The 20,688-nt window shown below is 33.1% G+C and overlaps 2 protein-coding genes across 3 annotated transcripts; one reads left to right on the top strand and one right to left on the bottom strand.

Annotated features, from left to right (window-relative positions):
- The first annotated feature begins 1,453 nt into the window (after positions 1–1,453).
- On the top strand, positions 1,454–8,594 carry CDS2 (cytidinediphosphate diacylglycerol synthase 2). 2 transcript variants are annotated; one of them, XM_085743048.1, is made up of 13 exons: positions 1,454–2,327; positions 2,670–2,748; positions 2,892–3,023; positions 3,858–4,114; positions 4,394–4,545; positions 4,728–4,869; positions 5,904–6,060; positions 6,215–6,262; positions 6,357–6,443; positions 7,024–7,152; positions 7,265–7,321; positions 7,935–8,018; positions 8,108–8,594. In XM_085743048.1, exons 3-13 carry the CDS (start codon positions 2,943–2,945, stop codon positions 8,195–8,197), a joined length of 1,284 nt encoding a protein of 427 aa, XP_085599174.1. In that variant the 5' UTR covers positions 1,454–2,327; positions 2,670–2,748; positions 2,892–2,942; the 3' UTR covers positions 8,198–8,594. The 2 variants fall into 2 exon arrangements, with proteins under 2 accessions (XP_085599174.1, XP_085599173.1); XM_085743047.1 differs by lacking the exon at positions 1,454–2,327 and having other exon boundaries at positions 2,558–2,748.
- Positions 8,595–11,417: 2,823 nt separating this feature from the next.
- ATCES1 (Alkaline phytoceramidase (aPHC)) lies at positions 11,418–16,111 on the bottom strand. Its single transcript, XM_085743046.1, has 3 exons — positions 15,973–16,111; positions 13,653–13,974; positions 11,418–12,375 (listed from the first exon to the last, which is right to left on the bottom strand). Exons 2-3 carry the CDS (start codon positions 13,904–13,906, stop codon positions 11,862–11,864), a joined length of 768 nt encoding a protein of 255 aa, XP_085599172.1. The 5' UTR covers positions 13,907–13,974; positions 15,973–16,111; the 3' UTR covers positions 11,418–11,861.
- Between the last annotated feature and the right edge of the window lie 4,577 nt (positions 16,112–20,688).

The raw sequence follows: 20,688 nt of genomic DNA, 5'->3' as shown, positions 1-20,688 counted from the left end.
TTTTCCTAAATTCCTCACTTCTACCCCCAAAAAAAATAGTTAAAAACATATTCAAGGGAAGTAATGACATCTGCAGGAGCCTTCTCATATCGACATTTTTCAGAAAATTGATATCGACATTTTTCATATTAATTCCAAAAAACAATCACAAAGAATTCAGGTAACATTGATCCCTGGACATAGTCATGTCCGTTCCTTCTCATCTAATTTACATGTAATCTTTCAATATCTCTCGAGTTCCGCTACCTGGCACCCATAGTCATACTATTGTGAATTCTAAGGATATATATATGTCTTTGGACAATGGAGTTAAAAAGCAAATTAAAAAAATTCATGTTAAAAAAACATGTTGCTTCACAGCGTTTGCCATAAGTTTTCTGGTCTTTTTGAGTTTATAGCAATCTATGTTAAAAAAAACATGTTGCTTCTTAAAATGACGATTTCAATTTTCTGAAAAATAAAAACATACCGGAAAAGTGACAGATCATTGACAATTCAATTAGTATTTTTATCACAGTGACTTTGTGCAAAAATACAATTCACCCTAATTCATTGACAATATTTGCCCAACTAATTTTTGTATCTTCAGTCATATGAAACATTTTTAGTCAAACTTCTTTTAAAACATAATTAAATATAATCCTATTCCAGATTGTATAATATACTCTTGCACAAAACACATGTTAATGTTAGCCATTGTCAACTATATTATTATTTTTTCCGTAAAAAGAAAACTATATTGTTTTATTTTATATATATAATAATTGAAACACTTCATCAAAAACCAATCCACACTCTACAGCAGATGAGATGTGATATCAATACATGACTGAAGACTTATATAATATTTTTAGAAGGATGACTTATAAAAATTGTCTCATAAAGCTTATGTGCATGTCTGGTTGTGCGTTGGGGAAAATTGATTTTGATTAAATTTATGTGTGAAAATCAATTCTAGAATCAAAATCTACAAATCCTAGATTTAAGTAGAATCAATTATGGAGACAGAATCAATTCTACTCGACAACAACTAAACATGTTAAAATCAATTTTACATCTTCATAATAAATTTTGATCGATTTAGAAGTGGAACCAAACACAAGTTGTCAATACCTCCTTTTCCAACATTTATTATAATAGATGTGTGATTTTTGTTATTAGGGTATTTGAAGAAAGGGAAAAAAAACTTGTATAATATGATATCTTTTTTTTGGAATTTTTTAATAGCATCTATTAAGACCAGAACTACAATACTGCAGTCTAATAGGCATTTTGATAATATTTACTGAACCATTTTTTATTGTATTTTTATAATGGCACAAATGGTGAGCACAGCATCTTAAGATGAAGAATCTCTATATATTCCTTGCGCAACATTAAAAATGCCACTTTATCATGATGGAAGAAATGAACCTTTGCTTTTTTATATTCGAATAATCTTCCACTCCCAAACAGATAGGTAACATTTCTAAATACTAGAAAGAGAGTAGACACTATAATCAGATAAAATTGTCCTTTATGTCTTTGCTAGAAATGAATAATTTTGATTGTAGAAATTCAGGTCTCTGCCCTTCCAAAAAAGCTGTAGTGTTACTTACTTACACAATCTTGACAAATTTTGATTTTTGTATTAATACCGAGAAAAAAAATGATTCAGCTTACCAAATAGGAGGAGTATATTATAGATTAGGAAATTTCCTAAACTGGCTTATTGTTATTTTACTGAGATTTTTTTGCTTTCTAGTTACACCCATAAATGACAAAAACACCCTTAAATAAAATTTAATTCCCAATTTCATCCAAAAACCTTTGCAATCTTTCTTTCTTCTTCCAACCGAAAACCCTTTCCTTCATTATTATCTCCTCTTCCAAAACAGTTCTTCTCTCCACATAACAGACAGCAAGTTTGTTTGCAAGATTTCAAAGCAATTTTTAAACAAGGAAAGTTAGAAAACTGTGTTCTTAATTCATTTATGTTTTTTCCCTCATTTCAATTCATGATGATTTTGATTGTTTTGTGATTTGGATTTATATACCATTGTTGTGTGTTCTGCGTTCTTTATGCTGTCAATTTGGTGGGTTCGGTGCCATTAACCCGCGAAAAGCACCTGCCGTTCGACCAATTAAGTAGTGCCATGTGGTACTTCTTATTTAAAACATAAAAAGGCAGACGCGCCTTTCTTTCTCACACCACTAGTTTCAGCGGCCACCAGCTCTCGCCATCGTTGAGTCTACAGTGTTGAGTCTTCCTCCCAACACCAGTCATCTACTCCGACGACCACCTCTATCTCGAGTCGCACCTCACTCCTTCCATCGCCGTCGTACTGGTATTATGATGTTTCTGCTTTTTCCAACTTCGATAGTGGGTGCAGAGACAAGGGACAATTTTGGTATTAAAACAAAAAATTTAAGTTAATTTTGGTGTAACGAGAATTATATGGGGTGTGAATAGAAATAATATTTTGTTAGAGGTGCTTATTTATTGTTATAAATTAGCCTGTAGAAAAATAAACAAACTAAAAAATAAAGAAAGGAATCCCTCACAATAATGATATTTGTGCGCTGTTTATTCAGTTGAGGAAAGAACAATTCCTTTTTATTTTGAGAACATATTAACATAAAAAGCTTCACCGCCGTTTGGCTTATTATTCTTCTTCTTCTTCGTTCAGTAAACTTCGCATTTCATTCTCAACCTCCGTCTTCTTCCGCCGCCAACCGCTCTCGCAGCTCCACTTCCACTTCACTCAGGTATTTTTCAACTCTTTTCTCTTTCGATTTACTTTATTCGATTTCAGTTTCCAATTAATTAATCTCTTCATTTTTTATTCTCTATTTGATTTTGGTTTTTGAATCTCAAACTTCGATATTAACGTTTCACATTTACTTTGCAGGTTACATGTTCATTTTTTTACATTGATTTGTTGAAATTTGATTCAAGAGCTATGCAAAAGGATACTAGTCCTACTTCTACTTCTTCCTCAGGAGGAGGAGGACGAAGTAGGCACCGAAAACGTTCTAATGAGGTGCTTAATTACTTCTTTAATCACTTTGTTTTTCTCGCTTTTAATTGCTCATTGTTTTTATTTATAAACTGTATTTGTAGTTTTTTTTTTTATTCATGTTGATTAGTTCAAAAGTTTGTCAAATGTGTCTAAATAGGGAAAACATGATTGGAATTTGGAAGAAAGGTCGTTTTTTTTTTATAAGAATAAATATAGGTTTTAGGGACTGTTTCAATTAGGCTTATTTTGAGCTCATACAGAACAGCTTATGCAAATAAATAAGCTTTTATGTATTATTCATAAGTTTATGTAAAAACAGTTTATGAAGATATAATTTTTATTGATGAAAATTCATAAATTAACATAAAAGTTTATTTCTTTGCATAAGCTATTTTTCATAAGCTCAAAAATAAGCCAATTGAAACGAGCCCTTATACTTTTTATCATTTGTATTATGTTACTTCTTGATGTTGTTGCCGCCATAGGCGAGTTTGGCAGAATGAAAGTGTGTTATTGTGATTTTAGGAAAAAATTATATTTTGGGGATTAAACAAAAGCGCGGTCGTCGGGTAATTTTGTCAAATTCACAGAGATTCCAGACGTGGAATTAATAAGTAAAATGATTTAGGAACTGAATTTCTGCAATAACTGTTTGGAAAAGTATATGTATACTATTTCAAGACAATTTATTGTATTAAGTCTTTGACAGTTACCATATAAAATACACCCAAGTTAAACTTTGCATTGATCCGAGGAGAGAGAAAATTGCAATAAAGAAATCAAAATTGTATCAATATACGGTGACGGGTGTCAATTGATGCGTTGAAATAACTTTTCTGAATGTCTTTATATCAGGTTATTCCAGAAGTTAGTAAAGCGAATGGCAGCGGCCAATTACTTGTTAATGACAAGAGCAAATACAAGTCCATGTTAATTCGTGCTTATTCGTCCGTTTGGATGATTGGGAGCTTTGTGTTGATCATCTATATGGGTCACCTCTACATTACTGCCATGATTGTTGTTATCCAAATCTTCATGGCAAGAGAATTGTTCAATCTACTCCGTCGAACTCATGAAGATAAGCAGCTTCCTGGATTTAGGCTATTGAATTGGTATGTATTACAAACTCATTAACCCTTCATCAAGGCAATTTATTATTTTCGAGTCAGCGTTGTCAATTTTCGCCATGGAGGTGCCATGCCGTCATAGCGTGGCAGATTTTGTGCCAGCTGCCATAGGCCGTGACATCTATTATATCTGTCATAGGGCTGCAACACCATGTTTATATAGCGATTTTTTGGCTGACCGTCATAATCCACCATCCGATTTAGAATAAAAATAAAATTCATGTAATAACTTGTTAATGTTTTAATTGGCATATGCCATTTCAGGCACTTTTTCTTCACTGCAATGCTATTTGTTTATGGACGTATTCTGAGTCAACGTCTGGTTAACACAGTAAATTCCGACAAGGTTTTATATCGGCTTGTGAGCAGTCTTATAAAGTATCATATGGTCGTCTGCTACTCCCTGTACATTACAGGTAACGGTGCATATCACTTTTGTTGTTTTAATGTTCATGGGCTAGTTCTTGTGCAATGTCTTTGCTAGATGCCTGGCAAATTTGGTTTCTATTTTTTTAGGATTGCAATTTTACTGATTATTTTACACCATTGTAAGGACTCTTATACTTTGATTGTCTTCCCTTTTATTGATTGGGCTCAGGATTTATATGGTTCATTCTCACATTGAAGAAGAAGATGTACAAGTACCAATTTGGACAGTATGCTTGGACACACATGATTCTAATTGTTGTATTTGGGCAGTCCTCTTTCACCGTGCCAAGCATTTTTGAAGGGATTTTCTGGTAATTTAATCAATAAAAGGAAATAATGATTGTTTAACAATTATACCCAGAAAACTTCTTAACCATTTGCATTGCTTGATATTATACTTTGTGGTGCTGTTCCTGATCCATGTAAACAACTTTTTCAGTTAGATTGACTGAATGGTATCTGATAGGTATTTGATCCATAATAATCACCTGAAAGGATGGTTAAGTAAATTTCATATTTGGTGAGCTTGTAAGCTAGATCACTTCGGTTGTTTTGAATTCTTGCCCAAACCGTAGAACTGACTGAAGCCTTAAAATAGGAAAAAAGATTAGGGATTGAGCAATGAGGAAAAATTTCTACTGCATGGGAGGTGACCAAGTAATTATACTCTCCTCATGGATGACTTTTCGGAAAACCCATAAAGCTGTAAAATAGGATTACTTGCCGACTTTTCGGAGCATAGGGATAGAGTTTTAAAATGCATTACTATATTAAGCAAATATTGAATCAAATAGTCTTCAATTGGCTGTTGAACTTCCGATTACATTCATAAGCATAAACTAAGGTATTGATGGGAGCAATCAAACAAATGAAATGGGAGATATGAGGTCGTATCTTTATGTCAAGTCTTCTCATCGTTGTTATGTAAACATTCTAGTATTTACAATTTTGTTATAAGTCTATTTGAAGAATTGATCTCAGTATATTGGAATCAGAGGTTAAATGTCTGTCCGTTTAAATGGATATACTGCCTGCGCAGAATTGCTTATTTATATAATCCTAATTCCTAACGTCTATTCACGACTATATTATTCCTCCCAATTTACTTTTAAATTTTTTTATCGTTGAAGATATTATGTTAATTCGTTTCCTAAATTATTTTCTTGCTTGTAAAATGATATAATCTGACTGCCAAGATTTAAAGTGATTGTGTATATGTACTATGTAGCCTCATTAGAATAACTTAGTCATATATTTAATATCATATTACGTGAACAAAACATGTCACTGCTCCATTGCGTTTTATTTGAATTAATGTTCCTGTTTCACTGATTTTTTTATACAGGTTTCTTCTTCCGGCAACGCTTATTGTCATTAATGACATTGCTGCTTATATCTTTGGTTTCTTCTTTGGAAAAACCCCATTGATTAAACTATCTCCAAAGAAAACTTGGGAGGGTTTTATTGGGGCATCTGTTACAACCATCATATCTGCATTCATGGTGAGCAAATTGTAATTAGCTAATGAAGATTAAACATGTTTTTTGTGATGTTATATATTCATTATGATTAAACATTCTTGCTTTTACTCTTTATGTATCAAAGAAGTTATTCTGAACTAGATGCTAATGTCATTGTTCAAAACTTATTTTGTAGCTTGCTAACATCATGGGTCGTTCTCAGTGGCTGACATGTCCAAGAAAGGTAGCTCTCTAACACATCACATATTAACAGGTCTTTTATTCAACAACCAACTTGTGTTCATTTCACATCATCGACACCGTTGGATTAAATGCAGGATTTGTCAACTGGTTGGCTTGACTGTGATCCTGGTTTTCTGTTTAAGCCAGAATCTTACTCATTGTTGGGATGGACTCCTCACTGGGTAAGCACTTGACATTCAGCTGAAGTCTGAATTCTATAACCTACTAGTATCTACTTTGCAGTGTATGATTATGTGGGATAGTAGTCCAAAATTCACCAGATAATTTATCCATATTTACCAATAACACATTTTGGATACCTCAGACACAACATCCAATTTGACTCTGTAGACTCAAAGAACTTGAAAAACATATAGAATTGGAATGTATCTAATCGGGACAAAGAAGGATACGGGTTAGCTCGAAAACAGTTGGGTTATAGACTCAGATAGCTCAATTAATTACTCCAACTCAATAGACCGTATCATTGACTTGGTCAAAATTATCATGAATGTAAACCATCAAATCTGAACCATTCATTCTAAGTTCAATTCTTAGATAGAATTACCATTAGAAAGGTATCAACATAGGATTTGAAGGCGAACATTTCTATCAACCACTGAATGTTTAACGTTCTATTTCCATATTGCGGTTGAGCTTATAATATATGTATGGACCGTAATAATGAGATGCCAATCCATAAACCTGGAATGTCGGCAAATCATAACATTTGACACACACACTTTATGTTGTCTTGTGCAGTTTCCTTGGAAAGAGATATCTATCCTACCAGTTCAATGGCATGCTTTATGTCTTGGCTTGTTTGCTTCAATTATTGCACCTTTCGGAGGTTTCTTTGCAAGTGGTTTCAAAAGGGCTTTTAAGATAAAGGTATGCTCTTGCCACTTCCATTTTTCTGATCAAGATATGATCATGCGAGCGAATATCACCCATTTAGGTCGGAGGTATAAATAGATTTGATGGGTGTTTCCATTTTTTGCAGGATTTTGGCGATAGTATTCCAGGACATGGTGGACTTACTGACAGAATGGACTGCCAGGTAGACTTTTGATGTTTCAGTCTACAAACTTATTCTAAGTTGGTAATATTTGACTGCTTGGAAATATCATAATACCTAAACTATATTAGAAAGAATCAAAACCACAGTTCTCTCTCTCTCTCTCTCTCTCTCTCTCTCTCTCTCTCTCACGTCTTTACCCTACCCCCAAAGAAAGTTGTAAAAAAAGGAGATAGAAGGAACTTCCAAGGAGAAAAAATATGATGAAACATTAAAGGGGATCTTGCACACTAAATATACAAATAGAAGGGAAATTCTACATTCACTTAGTTCTAGTTATTGAAAACATGTAGATCTCGTAGGATCTTCAATGAACTTACTGAAAATATCTTCAATGGCTAATAAAGATATGCTAATAAAATGTGGTTTCAGGAATTTTGTGTTTATTGTATCCAGTTATATACAGACCTACTTTTGCTCCTCCTCTCTCACTACATTTTAACTTAACCCCTCCGTTACATGCTGCTGCCTTTACTATTTGTCCTTTAGTTCTTTTCAGTTCATTATAAGTATGGGGGACTGGAAATGAAAACCATTCTAGACCCTGATTTGATGTACAAGTCAAGCAATATTTGACCAATTTGTCCTTGTGTAGATGGTTATGGCAGTATTTGCATATATATACCATCAGTCATTTGTTGTGCCGCAAAGTTTGTCAGTTGAGATGATTTTGGACCAGGTATTTTATTTACAAAAATGCTAGCAACACTCTTTTAAATAACATTTTGAAAAATGTTGTATTTATGGTGTTTGCACGGGTTGCTTCAGATATTGATGAGCCTGTCATTTGAGGAACAAGAAGCTCTGTATCGGAGGCTTGGGGAAGTGTTGCAACAAGGAATTCAAAAGTTGTCTTAGATCCGTTGCAAGGTGTATTTGTCCTTTCTCCTTCTATTTGATTCTTTCATTTACAAGGGTTAGGGAAAAGGATACTTTGTACATGTATGTTTTGAGTGAAACGAATCAAAGACTCGGAACTTGTCAAGATGTGTACAGCGTGTATCTTGACCGTTAAAATATCCCATTATGTTTCTCTCGCTACTCTTCTTGAATTTTTTATTGATGGCTTTACTTGAACAGCCATTGCTCACTCAATATCTTTTAATATTCAAATAGCCAATGGCAGCTCAAGAAGAACGCCTGTATTGTTTTTCAGTTCCTTGAGGGGAGTATTAACATTTTTCAATTAACTGTAATTTGAATGTAGTTCGCTAACATATTCTACCGCAATAAACAATAAATCTTGTTCTAGTTACTATTACATGTTGCCAATATTGTGAATCGAAATGCAGGCTGTCACGGGTTTGGACAACAAAGTACATGAAAGGATGCTAATTGCTTTTCTACCTGTGATACTTTTTTGTTCAAATGGTTGCTGTGATTTTGTTAAGCTTTGATTTTCACCTTGATTTGGGATTTAGAGCTCCGTTTATCGATGATTGTGTTGTCTTGAATTGTTGTCTTTTTTGTTGATAACTCCACAAAACAAAGTTGGTTACTCCTAAGTGAAAAGGAGATTTGGAATACGTTGGAAATGCGGAATTTCGAATACAACATGCTGGTTACGAAGTACGAAGCCTTTTTTTTTTTTTTAAATGGAGAGGACCCCAACTCATTCTCCCAACCAATCAATATAATATGCCTTGGGTTCTTAAGATAGCATGAGCACGAGAACGAGCACAATGATTAGAAATTAAAAGGAAGGGATGAACCTTGTTTTGTGTTGGTTGTCTTGTCACTAATGGATAGGGGGAAGAATTAGACGGAAATTCAGAAAATTATAAATATGTTAGCCTTTTGAAATTATAAAGGACCAAATAAAACAAATAAAGGATAAATTTAAAGCTTTAAATTTAGGGATCTCGAGATAAATTTTGCCTAAAACCACTTACAGTATGTTGTAAATTATTTTTCGCTACTAATCACTGTTGACTTAGTTTCACATATTGTAATTGTTTACACAAACCTTTTTTTTTTTTGGTGAAATCACAAACCTTTTTTTAGTATCAAGGAGGACTATTTCACCTATATAAACGTTTCCTTTGATGATTTATAACTAATTTATAACAGGATCGGTAGTTTTTTTTCCCCTTAAAACCCTTGATATAAAATAGTTTTAAATAAACCAAAACTTCAACTACACTTTCATATAGATAACTCCAATCCTAACATTACACGACATATAACAAAATAGGTATTGAACCACAAATTTTTATAATAACTTGTTTTTAAAAAATTAGGGTTCAACCCTAATAGCGTTAATGCTCTCTAGATAAAAGGCATAAAACAATAATTTTTTGGAGGGAAGCATAAAACAATCTTGTAATGTAAATGTGTTTATAAGTGAGAAACGTACCTCACTATCCAAACCAATTTTGTGATATTAAATTAGACTCAACTTATATTTTAAAATAATATCAAAGTCTAGCATCAGATCACCGACCATATTATCTCACATTGAAAAAAAGTTTAGATTTAAAAAATGTTTATAAATAGTGACACTGTTCACCTTATACAAGCGAATTTTGTGATGTTTTTTTAAGTCAAACTAACCCACCAAAATTAACACCCGGGATAATCGAACTTGAGATCTTAAGATGAGCATACTCAAAAGTTCAAAGTGAACACCATCAAACCAACCAAAGTGGGTTCACCAATTTTGTTATGTTAAATTAGACTCGACCTATATTCTAAAATAATATTGAAGTCTACGATCAGATCACTCGGCATATTATCTCACATTGAAAAAAAGTTTAGATTTAAAAAAGGTTTATAAATAGTGACATTATTCACCTTATAAGCTAATTTTGAAATTTATTATTATACATGAAACTTCAGAAGGCAGAATTTTTTTTTTTTTTTAAGTCAAACTAGAAGGCTATAAAAATTGATTAAAATCGAAATGCATAAGTGAGAAACGTACCTCACTATCCAAACCAATTTTGTGATATTAAATTAGACTCAACTTATATTTTAAAATAATATCAAAGTCTAGCATCAGATCACCGACCATATTATCTCACATTGAAAAAAAGTTTAGATTTAAAAAATGTTTATAAATAGTGACACTGTTCACCTTATACAAGCGAATTTTGTGATGTTTTTTTAAGTCAAACTAACCCACCAAAATTAACACCCGGGATAATCGAACTTGAGATCTTAAGATGAGCATACTCAAAACCATCAAACCAACCAAAGTGGGTTCACCAATTTTGTTATGTTAAATTAGACTCGACCTATATTCTAAAATAATATCGAAGTCTACGATCAGATCACTCGGCATATTATCTCACATTGAAAAAAAGTTTAGATTTAAAAAAGGTTTATAAATAGTGACATTATTCACCTTATAAGCTAATTTTGAAATTTATTATTATACATGAAACTTCAGAAGGCAGAATATTTTTTTTTTTTTAAGTCAAACTAGAAGGCTATAAAAATTGATTAAAATCGAAATGCATAAGTGAGAAACGTACCTCACTATCCAAACCAATTTTGTGATATTAAATTAGACTCAACTTATATTTTAAAATAATATCAAAGTCTAGCATCAGATCACCGACCATATTATCTCACATTGAAAAAAAGTTTAGATTTAAAAAATGTTTATAAATAGTGACACTGTTCACCTTATACAAGCGAATTTTGTGATGTTTTTTTAAGTCAAACTAACCCACCAAAATTAACACCCGGGATAATCGAACTTGAGATCTTAAGATGAGCATACTCAAAACCATCAAACCAACCAAAGTGGGTTCACCAATTTTGTTATGTTAAATTAGACTCGACCTATATTCTAAAATAATATCGAAGTCTACGATCAGATCACTCGGCATATTATCTCACATTGAAAAAAAGTTTAGATTTAAAAAAGGTTTATAAATAGTGACATTATTCACCTTATAAGCTAATTTTGAAATTTATTATTATACATGAAACTTCAGAAGGCAGAATTTTTTTTTTTTTTAAGTCAAACTAGAAGGCTATAAAAATTGATTAAAATCGAAATGCTCGAATGCTTTTGACCAAATACAGAGTAAACTAACAGAATCATGCACCAAGAAAAGCTGCTATTCAGTTTACATGAACCACAACTGCACTTTTTCAGTTGCATAACATCAAATTCCCAACTGGCCTGGAAACTTTCATTTTGAAATTTCCCAGTGAAAGCAATTTTGAAGTTCCACAAGTTAATAATAACATACTCAAAACTCATCTAGAAAGGGCTACACAACATGTTACAAGTAAAAATGAGGTACTGGTATGAAACTTAGAATCAAACAACCAGTACAGCAAAACCTTTGGTTGTCAAAAGTAATGTTAACAGTCTAAGGCCAAGAAAGCATCCATATGGCATAAATATGGTACATGTCCTAAAACTGCAACAAAATATATAAAAAATCATCGCCACTTACACCAATCTAAATCAGAAAAACAAAACTGAGAACCAAGAACGAAACATTGATAACTCTTCCAAAATGTATCATTGAAGAAAACCTTCATCATCTTCTACTATCTTCCCTTATTGGCTTTTTGGCTTCTCAATCTTCACATATGGCAAAACACCGAATAAACGAACGAATTTCGGAGACCAGCCACGTTGTTGAGCACGGCAAAACATCAGGAATGTGTTTGCAAAGTAGGAATTGAGTCCCATGAAAACATGCCATAAAGCATGACCCTGTGGATTAACCGGCCATTGGGATATCTCCTTGCAGAAAACTCGATCGCATAACCAAAACAAACTTCCTAATAGAAGAGTGGCTACATATAGCTTTGCTATCCACTTGGCGCATACATCTGCGGTATAGATGTAATACTTGTACATTCTTGGAATGCAGAGGAGACAGAGAATGACATAATGGACTTTGAAGCCAATGTCGAAACGGACAAATGAATGGACAACGGCAAAAGCAGCACCATAGAAAAATAGGAAGATGGGCATTGTACTACGGTAGTGCCAATCTGGAGAGTAGAGAATGTACATGTACAGCAGAATCTCCCACACCATAGGTGTTTCATCACTCTGCTGTTGCCTAAATTCAAGTGCAACAAATGAAGAATAAATAGTCATCCAAAAACAATAGATATTCAAGTGCAACAAATGAAGAATAAATAGTCATCCAAAAACAATAGATATTAATTGAAAAACTTCACTTTCCTATAAGCTTTGACAAACTTAATAGCCTACGCATTACGATTACGATAGTGAACAAACACCTAATTGCCTATGAGCTTCAGCAGAAGAAAAATGTAACTAAAAAGGATTTTATGTAAGTGAGCAGTCATGCATTTTGAAGCACTATATCATTCTCATATCTCATTAGTAAATTAGCAATAAATAGACACCTGCTATATTAAAAGGACATCCTAAATTAGAACCTGTTATAAACTTGAATTTTTTTTTTGTAAACTATGTTAAGAAACTAACTGAATACAATATGAGGAGTGCTAGGAACACTCTAATACTCACTCTCATATTGGGTGAAATCTATGTGGGTACCACTCTTTGGAAATGGGTTCCACATAAAATGGTGAGACCCACTTGGGTTTCACCCAATAAGAGAGTGAGTGTTAGAGAGAATGCTAGAAAGAGAGTGTCCCTAGCATTTCTCATACAATATTATGCATACAAAGAAAATTCCCAATGATTGTAAAAAGTTAGCTCTTAGTACCAAAATAGTTCAATAATCAACCCTCAAGCATAATCAAACAGCTATTGTTTAGTCAAAATATCTTATTGATCCATCTTTCTAACCCAATCAAAATAAAACCCTTCCTCTCAGTAGCAAAAATAAGTTTGTCTAACATATGTAAATGCAGAAATACAAGGGGGGAAAACAGATGTAGTCACAAAATTAGCCACCTAATTCAAATGCACAAAAGTCTTGTGTGCATCAGATACAACGAGGTTCATTAGTGAGACAGTTGTGCCGGTGGAAAACAACTAAACTAACATATCTATAACAATTAATATTTCTGGTTTATTTGAAAAATGCTAATAAGTTCCCTCAGGGCACTGTTTAAGGAATCAAAAGAGGTAAATTTTGTACAGAAATTGATGTATTAATTACTTCGACAAGTGTTTGACTTGTATTTCCAAGACAAAATTTTCTTTTATGGGTTCCTTAAACAATGTCCTTAGGGAAGTTGTTTGCATGACCTTAATATTTTCGTTACAAAACAAAACTAATGCATGATGTATGTTGTACAAACATTTTATATGATGCAAAGCAACTTAAAAACAAAATGAAAAGAAACAACTAAAAGTTTAGATAAATTAGTGCAAAAGAAGACAGAGATCAATACTTACACATGTTGTAAGGTAGCATGGTATAACATGCTTCCAAAGGCAAGCGTCATATTTGATACATGAAGAACACTAAATCTTTTCTCAAACCGTTGTCTAAAAGCATTTATAAGACCAATGAAAGCCAGGAGAATGGTTGGAATGTTGGATATTGTGTTGTAGAATTCTGCAATATAAGAAGAGTATGCATAATTCTTTTCACAACACTCTATAGTTGATGTAACTGGACCCCAGAAGCTAGATATCGTTTCTGCCATTCTCCTCTACAACCAGATGATTTGCTTAACTAGATATTTGTATTTAAAGCTGCAGATTTCACAAATTCCTGCAAATCATGTGGCAACGTGCCAAAATTCAATCAGTCCTGTAACTTTTTTATAGGGATGGAAACAATAAGGCAGGAAGTATTCGTCGATCAAGCACATGAGCATGTTAATCAGTGTTATTAATATCGGATCGCCAAGAATCCGATATTGCGGAAGCCACAAAACGGTTCAAATAAATGATAATATATAAAATAAAGCATGCTACAAACAAATAAAAGCTAAATAAACAGAAAGTAAAAATGAATTGATAAACAACTCAAAATCTTAATAGTTCAAACAACTAGTAGAACCTGGTGCATAGTTGCACACATTATTGCAGAAAGCCAGAAGCAGAAATTAAAAGTGACTTGAAACCCAAAATCTAAATAGTTCAAATCAACTAATAATTGGTAGTTCTAACTAGTGATAAAAGATCTTTTTTTATGAACAATAAAAGATCTAATTATTCTCCTCTTCCCCAACATAATCATTGTCCTCATTTTCAGATAGTGAGGCATCTCCGTCAACTTCTTCAATTGAATCATCTGAATCAATTTCCTTAAACTCTGCTTCTGATTCTACCAAGACAGGGTCATCATAGGTTTTTGGTATTATATTATGGGAAATACTGGATTTTACGAATGTTTCTTACACGAAACATACGAGCGTGTTTTTTTTTATGACCAGCTACATCCACTGCCCCTCCTTGTTTTCTATAAAATAACAAATTAAATACTCTTTGACTTTTTATTAAAAGAACCACTACACATTTTTCGTAAGAAATAGCATTTCTTTATATTATTATATTGGGCCTACCTATTTGACTGACCCATCAGTTTCCAATAAAATACTATAATATTGGGCTTTATTAAAAAAATACATTAAAAGATACACGCTAAAAATTGCGGAATTCCGATATGCATGCCATGACTGATATACCATATTTGTGCAATCTCACCGATATTTTGGAAATATCGAAGTTGCTAAATCGTATCGGATTTTGTATCGTCTACCCTAACTTCCAATACGGAAGAGCAGTATAGCTCTGATGTACCGGATATTTAACAAAACTGATGTTAATTCACAAGGAAATCATGATAGCTATGCTAAAACAACGCAACATGAAAAAACAACAGAAAATTTGACAATTCATTCTAGTTCCAAGCACGGTTTTAGATAGTGGTAAGGGTTGTTGTGGCATTGCAGTTCTTGACATTGCGGAAACCACAGTCAGATGCAGAGGACGCAATCACAATCATGGTCAGTTTAAGCAATATCAAAAACCGACATGTCACATCCTAGATCGCAGTTGCGGACCTCTATTTAAAACACGGGTTCAAAGTGCAAGATAAGTAAACTATTGAAAGAGAACCTATAAGGATTTACACTTGATTCATTACCTTAAAAGAATAACAATGTCCATACATACGCAAGACACAAACTTAAAAAATCCTAACAATTGAAGCTGTAAATTACCTACTTATGAAATTCAAAATGACCAACAATGTTCAAATAATTGTGAATTCTGCAATTTCTAATGCACCTTATTACACATACATAAAAAAATAATAATGGAAAACTTTTATCAACCACAATAAGTCACTACCAAATAACAACTACAAAACACAAACAAACAAAAAAAAAAAACATTGTAATTTGGTTTCAAAAACATAATATTTGACTAAATTCATCATAAACGAAGATAGATATAATCAGATCCCACAGATTAAAATTTAAAAAGCAAAAAAAAAAAAAAAATCCTCAAAATAATGCACTCCAATTCTACCAAAATTTGCAGAGAAGATCCAATCTGAATCGTTTTCCGTTCAAATTAAACAAAAGGGTCAATGAAAAAACAAAAATTTATAGCATTGTCAACAATTTTCAAAGGAGTTCATGCCAAATAAGAAAAAAAAACGCTTCATGCTTAGGAAAAAAACACACAAAAACAACGACCCAGATGGTGAAAATATATAAGGCAATAATAAAAGCAATGAGAATGTGAAAAAGATACATACTTGAGGAGATTGAAGAAGAAACAAGTAGATCGCATCCTGGGTTGGGTTCGCTCCTGCGTTTGTTTTTGTGTTTGAAAAAATTAATATTCGGTCAGATTAACAGAACAAAAGGATGGGTCGGATGATCTCTTTTCCTCGTACGGCGTGAGTGATCTTAAACGACATTAATATTGGGTTAATTAGGTTTTTTTTCGGTACAAAGGTTAATTAGATTTTTTTTTATCTAAATTTAACAAACTTTGATTCTTGTAATTTTTTTTTAGTATGAAGCCCTTCAAAACTTGATAAGTTTTTTTTTTTTTCTTCAATATAGTAAATTTTACGAATATGGTTTAGGATAGAACATTACAACGTAATTTAATCTATGTAGTCGACTTCGTTTACTGGAATAAAGTTTGATTGTTGTTGTTATAGATTTTACAAAAGGGCGATAAAAAAATATATTTATTTTTTGCGGGGAACAAAAGGGCAATATACATATACCCGTGAGCAGAACAACATGCAGGGGACGAGATTTGAACATCTGATTAACAACAATTGAAAGCGATGAAATTCACGGGGGAACAAAGTAGGTATGAACAATACGCTCAAACATTGACGATATCATGCAAACCCTAACAAAGTGGTGTCGACGCATATGAATACACAAGCGATGAAATTCACGTGGAAACAAATTAGGTATGAACTATACGTTAAAACATTGATGATATTGTGCAAACCCTAACAAAGTGGTGTCAACGAATATAAATACACTTAATAAATATTTGTCTATATATACGCACACGATTTTTCCTACTTGGATCTACCCACAAGCGATATTCGACATTTGACTCAGACATATTAATTTCAAACATATGTGTCGCGTTCTCCTTACTTTATTTTTAATTAATTAAAAATATTAATTTTTAAAACATTAATGATTTCTGGTATATCATACTTTTAGATGTCAACTTCAAATATAGCGTATTCAATTTCCTCTAAAAAAGGAAGTGAGATCCATTTCCTTTTTTTACAGACGGCAAGCTTCCATACTATGACATTCTCGCCGAGCATTGGATCATATCAACGAGCATGTTTCTTCTACAATTCACTAAAGGTTCGTGTTGTGTGTAGACGATAAAGTTAAATATGTGGAAGTTGTAAGAACCTTTTTCTTAACAGAGGTAAAAATGTTGAATGCATTATTATACTCGCCACACCTAATTACTATCAGTGTTCCTAAGGAATACAAAGAAGGAGCACGAGAAGCTTTCAACGTCACTAACCAAGATTTCCAACTAAAGGCTCAGGCGACCTATGAGCTTTTGACGAGGTCCTCGATGAATAGTTCTTCCTATAGAACTTCCAAGTTTGCCGGATCGGCTAATGTTTGCATAAAGTCATATCAAGAGTAAACAATGCTAAATTATAGGTGAAGAGGCAGAGACGAGTGAGGAAGACTCTGATGACTTTGACTAAAGATATATTTTATTAGACAACTGAAATATTAGTTGTCTTTTGTTCTGTTGAAGAGTTGTTAGTGATTTCCTTTTATATTTAGATTGAAATACATATACTCTCAAATCTATTTTCATATTAATCAAAGAGGCGACCATTTGTTCATCATACATGCAGGACCAAGTTGATCATAGGTTAAGTGGGGGTATAAAAGTTCTAAACGACTATATAAACTTTTCTATCTACACTGGCTCACATGTGTTACATGTTTCATGATAAAAGAACATATCAGCTAGCGAATGCAAAATGAGCATAAGCTGAAAACAAAACATTGGGCATCAAAACAAAAAGTTCCATTATGTTCAAATTAAAATGGATAGCCACAAGGTCAACTATCTAGTTGATTTTACGAGAAAAAGAAAAAAAATCGTATGTGGATCCTTCTTTGAAGATCTACATGAAGAGAAAACCTCATAATGATAATACATCTTCACTAGGGTTTGGATGAGGCAAAGGAGCGGTGAGACAAATACCCAAGGATTAGCCTGTTTTCTCTGAAAGACTTCTTGGCGAGTCTCTCCCAAGCTTTAAATGTGCTTCTTGCAACAACAAAAAAACTCTCCAAATTCCACATCATATGAATTTTCTTCTTAGCCTAAGGAGGAAATATAAAAGTATTGTTCGTCGAGAAAGTCAAAGCGTGAAAGAAAGAGTGAAAGGGATGATGATTTAACTCAACATGAATAGGAATGTAAAGCCTCGCCTCTTATCCACATTGAAGTGTTATGATTGAGGAAATGATGTCCAATAGAAAGAACTTCTAAGTAACTTGAGGCTTGATGTATTTACTACGAAGTCTAAAATATTAAAATTTGAAGGAGGAGCGAGGCTCATGTTTTATCAGAGGAAGTAAGGATACCAAACACCCCCTATATAAGTATGTTGATTTGTAAATAAAATGCTTGAATATCAAGCATGAAGTTCTCCGAGGTAGATAGAGAAAAGTGAAAGAGTTAACTGGGAAAAGGAATCGTCCATATTGAAAGACAAACAACGATGACAATTGCCTGTTGAGGCAAGGTTACTTTACAATTCATTTCTACTTTACGATGTAATAATGACAATGTTCACGCGCAACTTTGATATTTGCATCGCATCTTCTCGTCTCTCAAAGGGAACCTGATAATACAATGTATGAGTCATTTGTACACACCTAAAAATAATTATCATGTTAGCCAACCTCGACAGATAAGTGATTGGATTTTAGGTGATGAAACCCCTAGCCGATGGAAGGTAAGGCGATCTTGGAGCACCCCGAGCGAGGGAAATTGATTATTTCACAAGCCTGCTAATCGAGTTCATTCGTTATAATGACCTCATACTAAGTCAAGAAAAAGTGGGACTCGATGATAACACACAAAATCCACATTCCATGTTTGTAGTGCCACTAACCACAAAGAGGATGAGGGGCGAAGCATGATTGTAGTGGAGCTATGCACCAAGAATTGTATCAACGAATAATGTCGTGAATGAGGATATTTACAGTGGAAGATGGGACGCTACGACCTCCTCAAGGGAGAAAACTGATGCACTGCCCGCAAAATTAGCCGAGCAGAGGTTTAACACTATAAGTCACGTCGTTTGGCTAATAAGCAATAGTTTTACTATAAATACTCAATACATACACTGTTATTAAAAAATCCAATATCAACCAAACACACTTATTTCATTTTTTTTTAATCCTTTCACCTTCTTATCTTTATTTTTACTTTATGCATTTCACAGTGTAGCTCAAAACCCCCAAAAATAATTGTACTTAATGTCCTACTAGAGAAGTTAGAGAATACACAGTTGATGGAAAAAGTTTCTTAATTAATCTCAATCAATTTGAAGTAAAGGAATCATAGTTGAGGACATTCAATAGAGCCTCAACTAAATTCTTGTTACACCAACACATAGTAAAACATCAAATTATCTCTTTTAGTTTTAGATTTTAGATAGTAAAAATTCACTTATAGTTTTAAGTGTTTTATGTTGATATGGTTTCTTAGAGTATTAGAATGCTTCGATCAACAGCCTTCAATTCACTAATTTTAGAGAGATGTTTTGTAGACACACAAACCTCTCTTTGACACCTTGAGATATAAAGAAATTTATAGAATAATGTGATAAAAAGATAGAGATGTAGAGCAAGTGAGATGTTGAAAAATAAAGGACATTTATATATCATTTTTTTTATAAATCTTTTACTTTCAAGTCCTCTCATGTTTTCTTTCCGAAAGAAAAAAAAAAAGTGCTCTCATGTTCACTACAAGAAAATCTGTCATTACCCACGAATAGTTACCCGCGGCCGTAAGGCCGTGGGTAATTTTTTAGAGTAGTGACGGATTACCCACGGCTAAACCGTCTGTAAGGTTAATATCTCAATGTGAATTTTTTGAAATTGCTACCCACGGCTTAGCCATCAATAATTATAGACGGCTTTTTATCGTCAATAGTTACCCATGGTCTAACCCTCTTTATGATACATTTATTTATATTAATTTATTTTCATATTGGCAACAATATATTTGTTTTATTTTTAAAAAAAAAACAATATATTTATTTGTGATTTTGGCTCCAAACTTTTTCCCCAATCCCAAAATTTTAAAGATTTGGCTCCAAAAAATGTGCCAAAACTCATATTCACAAACAAATAAAACAAAACGTAAACAAAAAACATAAAACAAAACGTATCTCACTGTGGAACTCACTGTAGAACGGTTACCACTCTTCTCTCTCTCGTCCGTGAAATCTCCTCACCCGGCTCACTCTTTTCTTCTATCGTCCACCAGTTCCATCTCTCTCTCTCTCTCTGTGTGTTCGATTTTGGGATTCTCGTGAGAAAGGGTTCTCGTCGTTCTCGTCAGAAGAGGGGTTCTTGTGAGGAAGGGGATTCTCCAATTTCAATTTTGGTAAGTCTTCTTTTCTCCTTCTTCATCGTTAATTAAAGATTCGTATTTCATATTAATTTCAATATTGACACTGTTGAAAGAACAAGAACAGTTATCGCTTTCTCTCTCGTGATCCACCTTCTTGCTCGTGATCCACCGATTTTGGTAAGTACTCTCACTTTCCTCATCTCTAGTTACAAATACATATTCAATACATGTATATTTGTGGTTATTAGGGTTTAGATTTTAATTTGATTGTGTTTTTCAATTGACTGTGATTGTGCTTATTGTGGTTCAAATTGTTCGATGTGATTGTCACTGATTCAAATTATTCAATGTTTGTGGT

This window comes from Medicago sativa, chromosome 2 (assembly GCF_051527215.1).
Source record: "Medicago sativa cultivar Bolivia chromosome 2, Bolivia_mono, whole genome shotgun sequence".
Lineage (NCBI taxonomy): Eukaryota > Viridiplantae > Streptophyta > Magnoliopsida > Fabales > Fabaceae > Medicago > Medicago sativa.
This window is presented reverse-complemented; position numbering and strand designations above follow the sequence as displayed.

Coding starts and splice junctions, on each gene's coding strand:
- CDS2 (XM_085743048.1), top strand. CDS start 2,943: ATGCAAAAGGATACTAGTCCTACTTCTACTTCTTCCTCAGGAGGAGGA. Junction 3,024..3,857: donor ACCGAAAACGTTCTAATGAG/GTGCTTAATTAC, acceptor TCTTTATATCAG/GTTATTCCAGAAGTTAGTAA. Junction 7,322..7,934: donor CTGACAGAATGGACTGCCAG/GTAGACTTTTGA, acceptor GTCCTTGTGTAG/ATGGTTATGGCAGTATTTGC.
- ATCES1 (XM_085743046.1), bottom strand. CDS start 13,906: ATGGCAGAAACGATATCTAGCTTCTGGGGTCCAGTTACATCAACTATA. Junction 12,376..13,652: donor CATGCTACCTTACAACATGT/GTAAGTATTGAT, acceptor ACTTGAATTTAG/GCAACAGCAGAGTGATGAAA.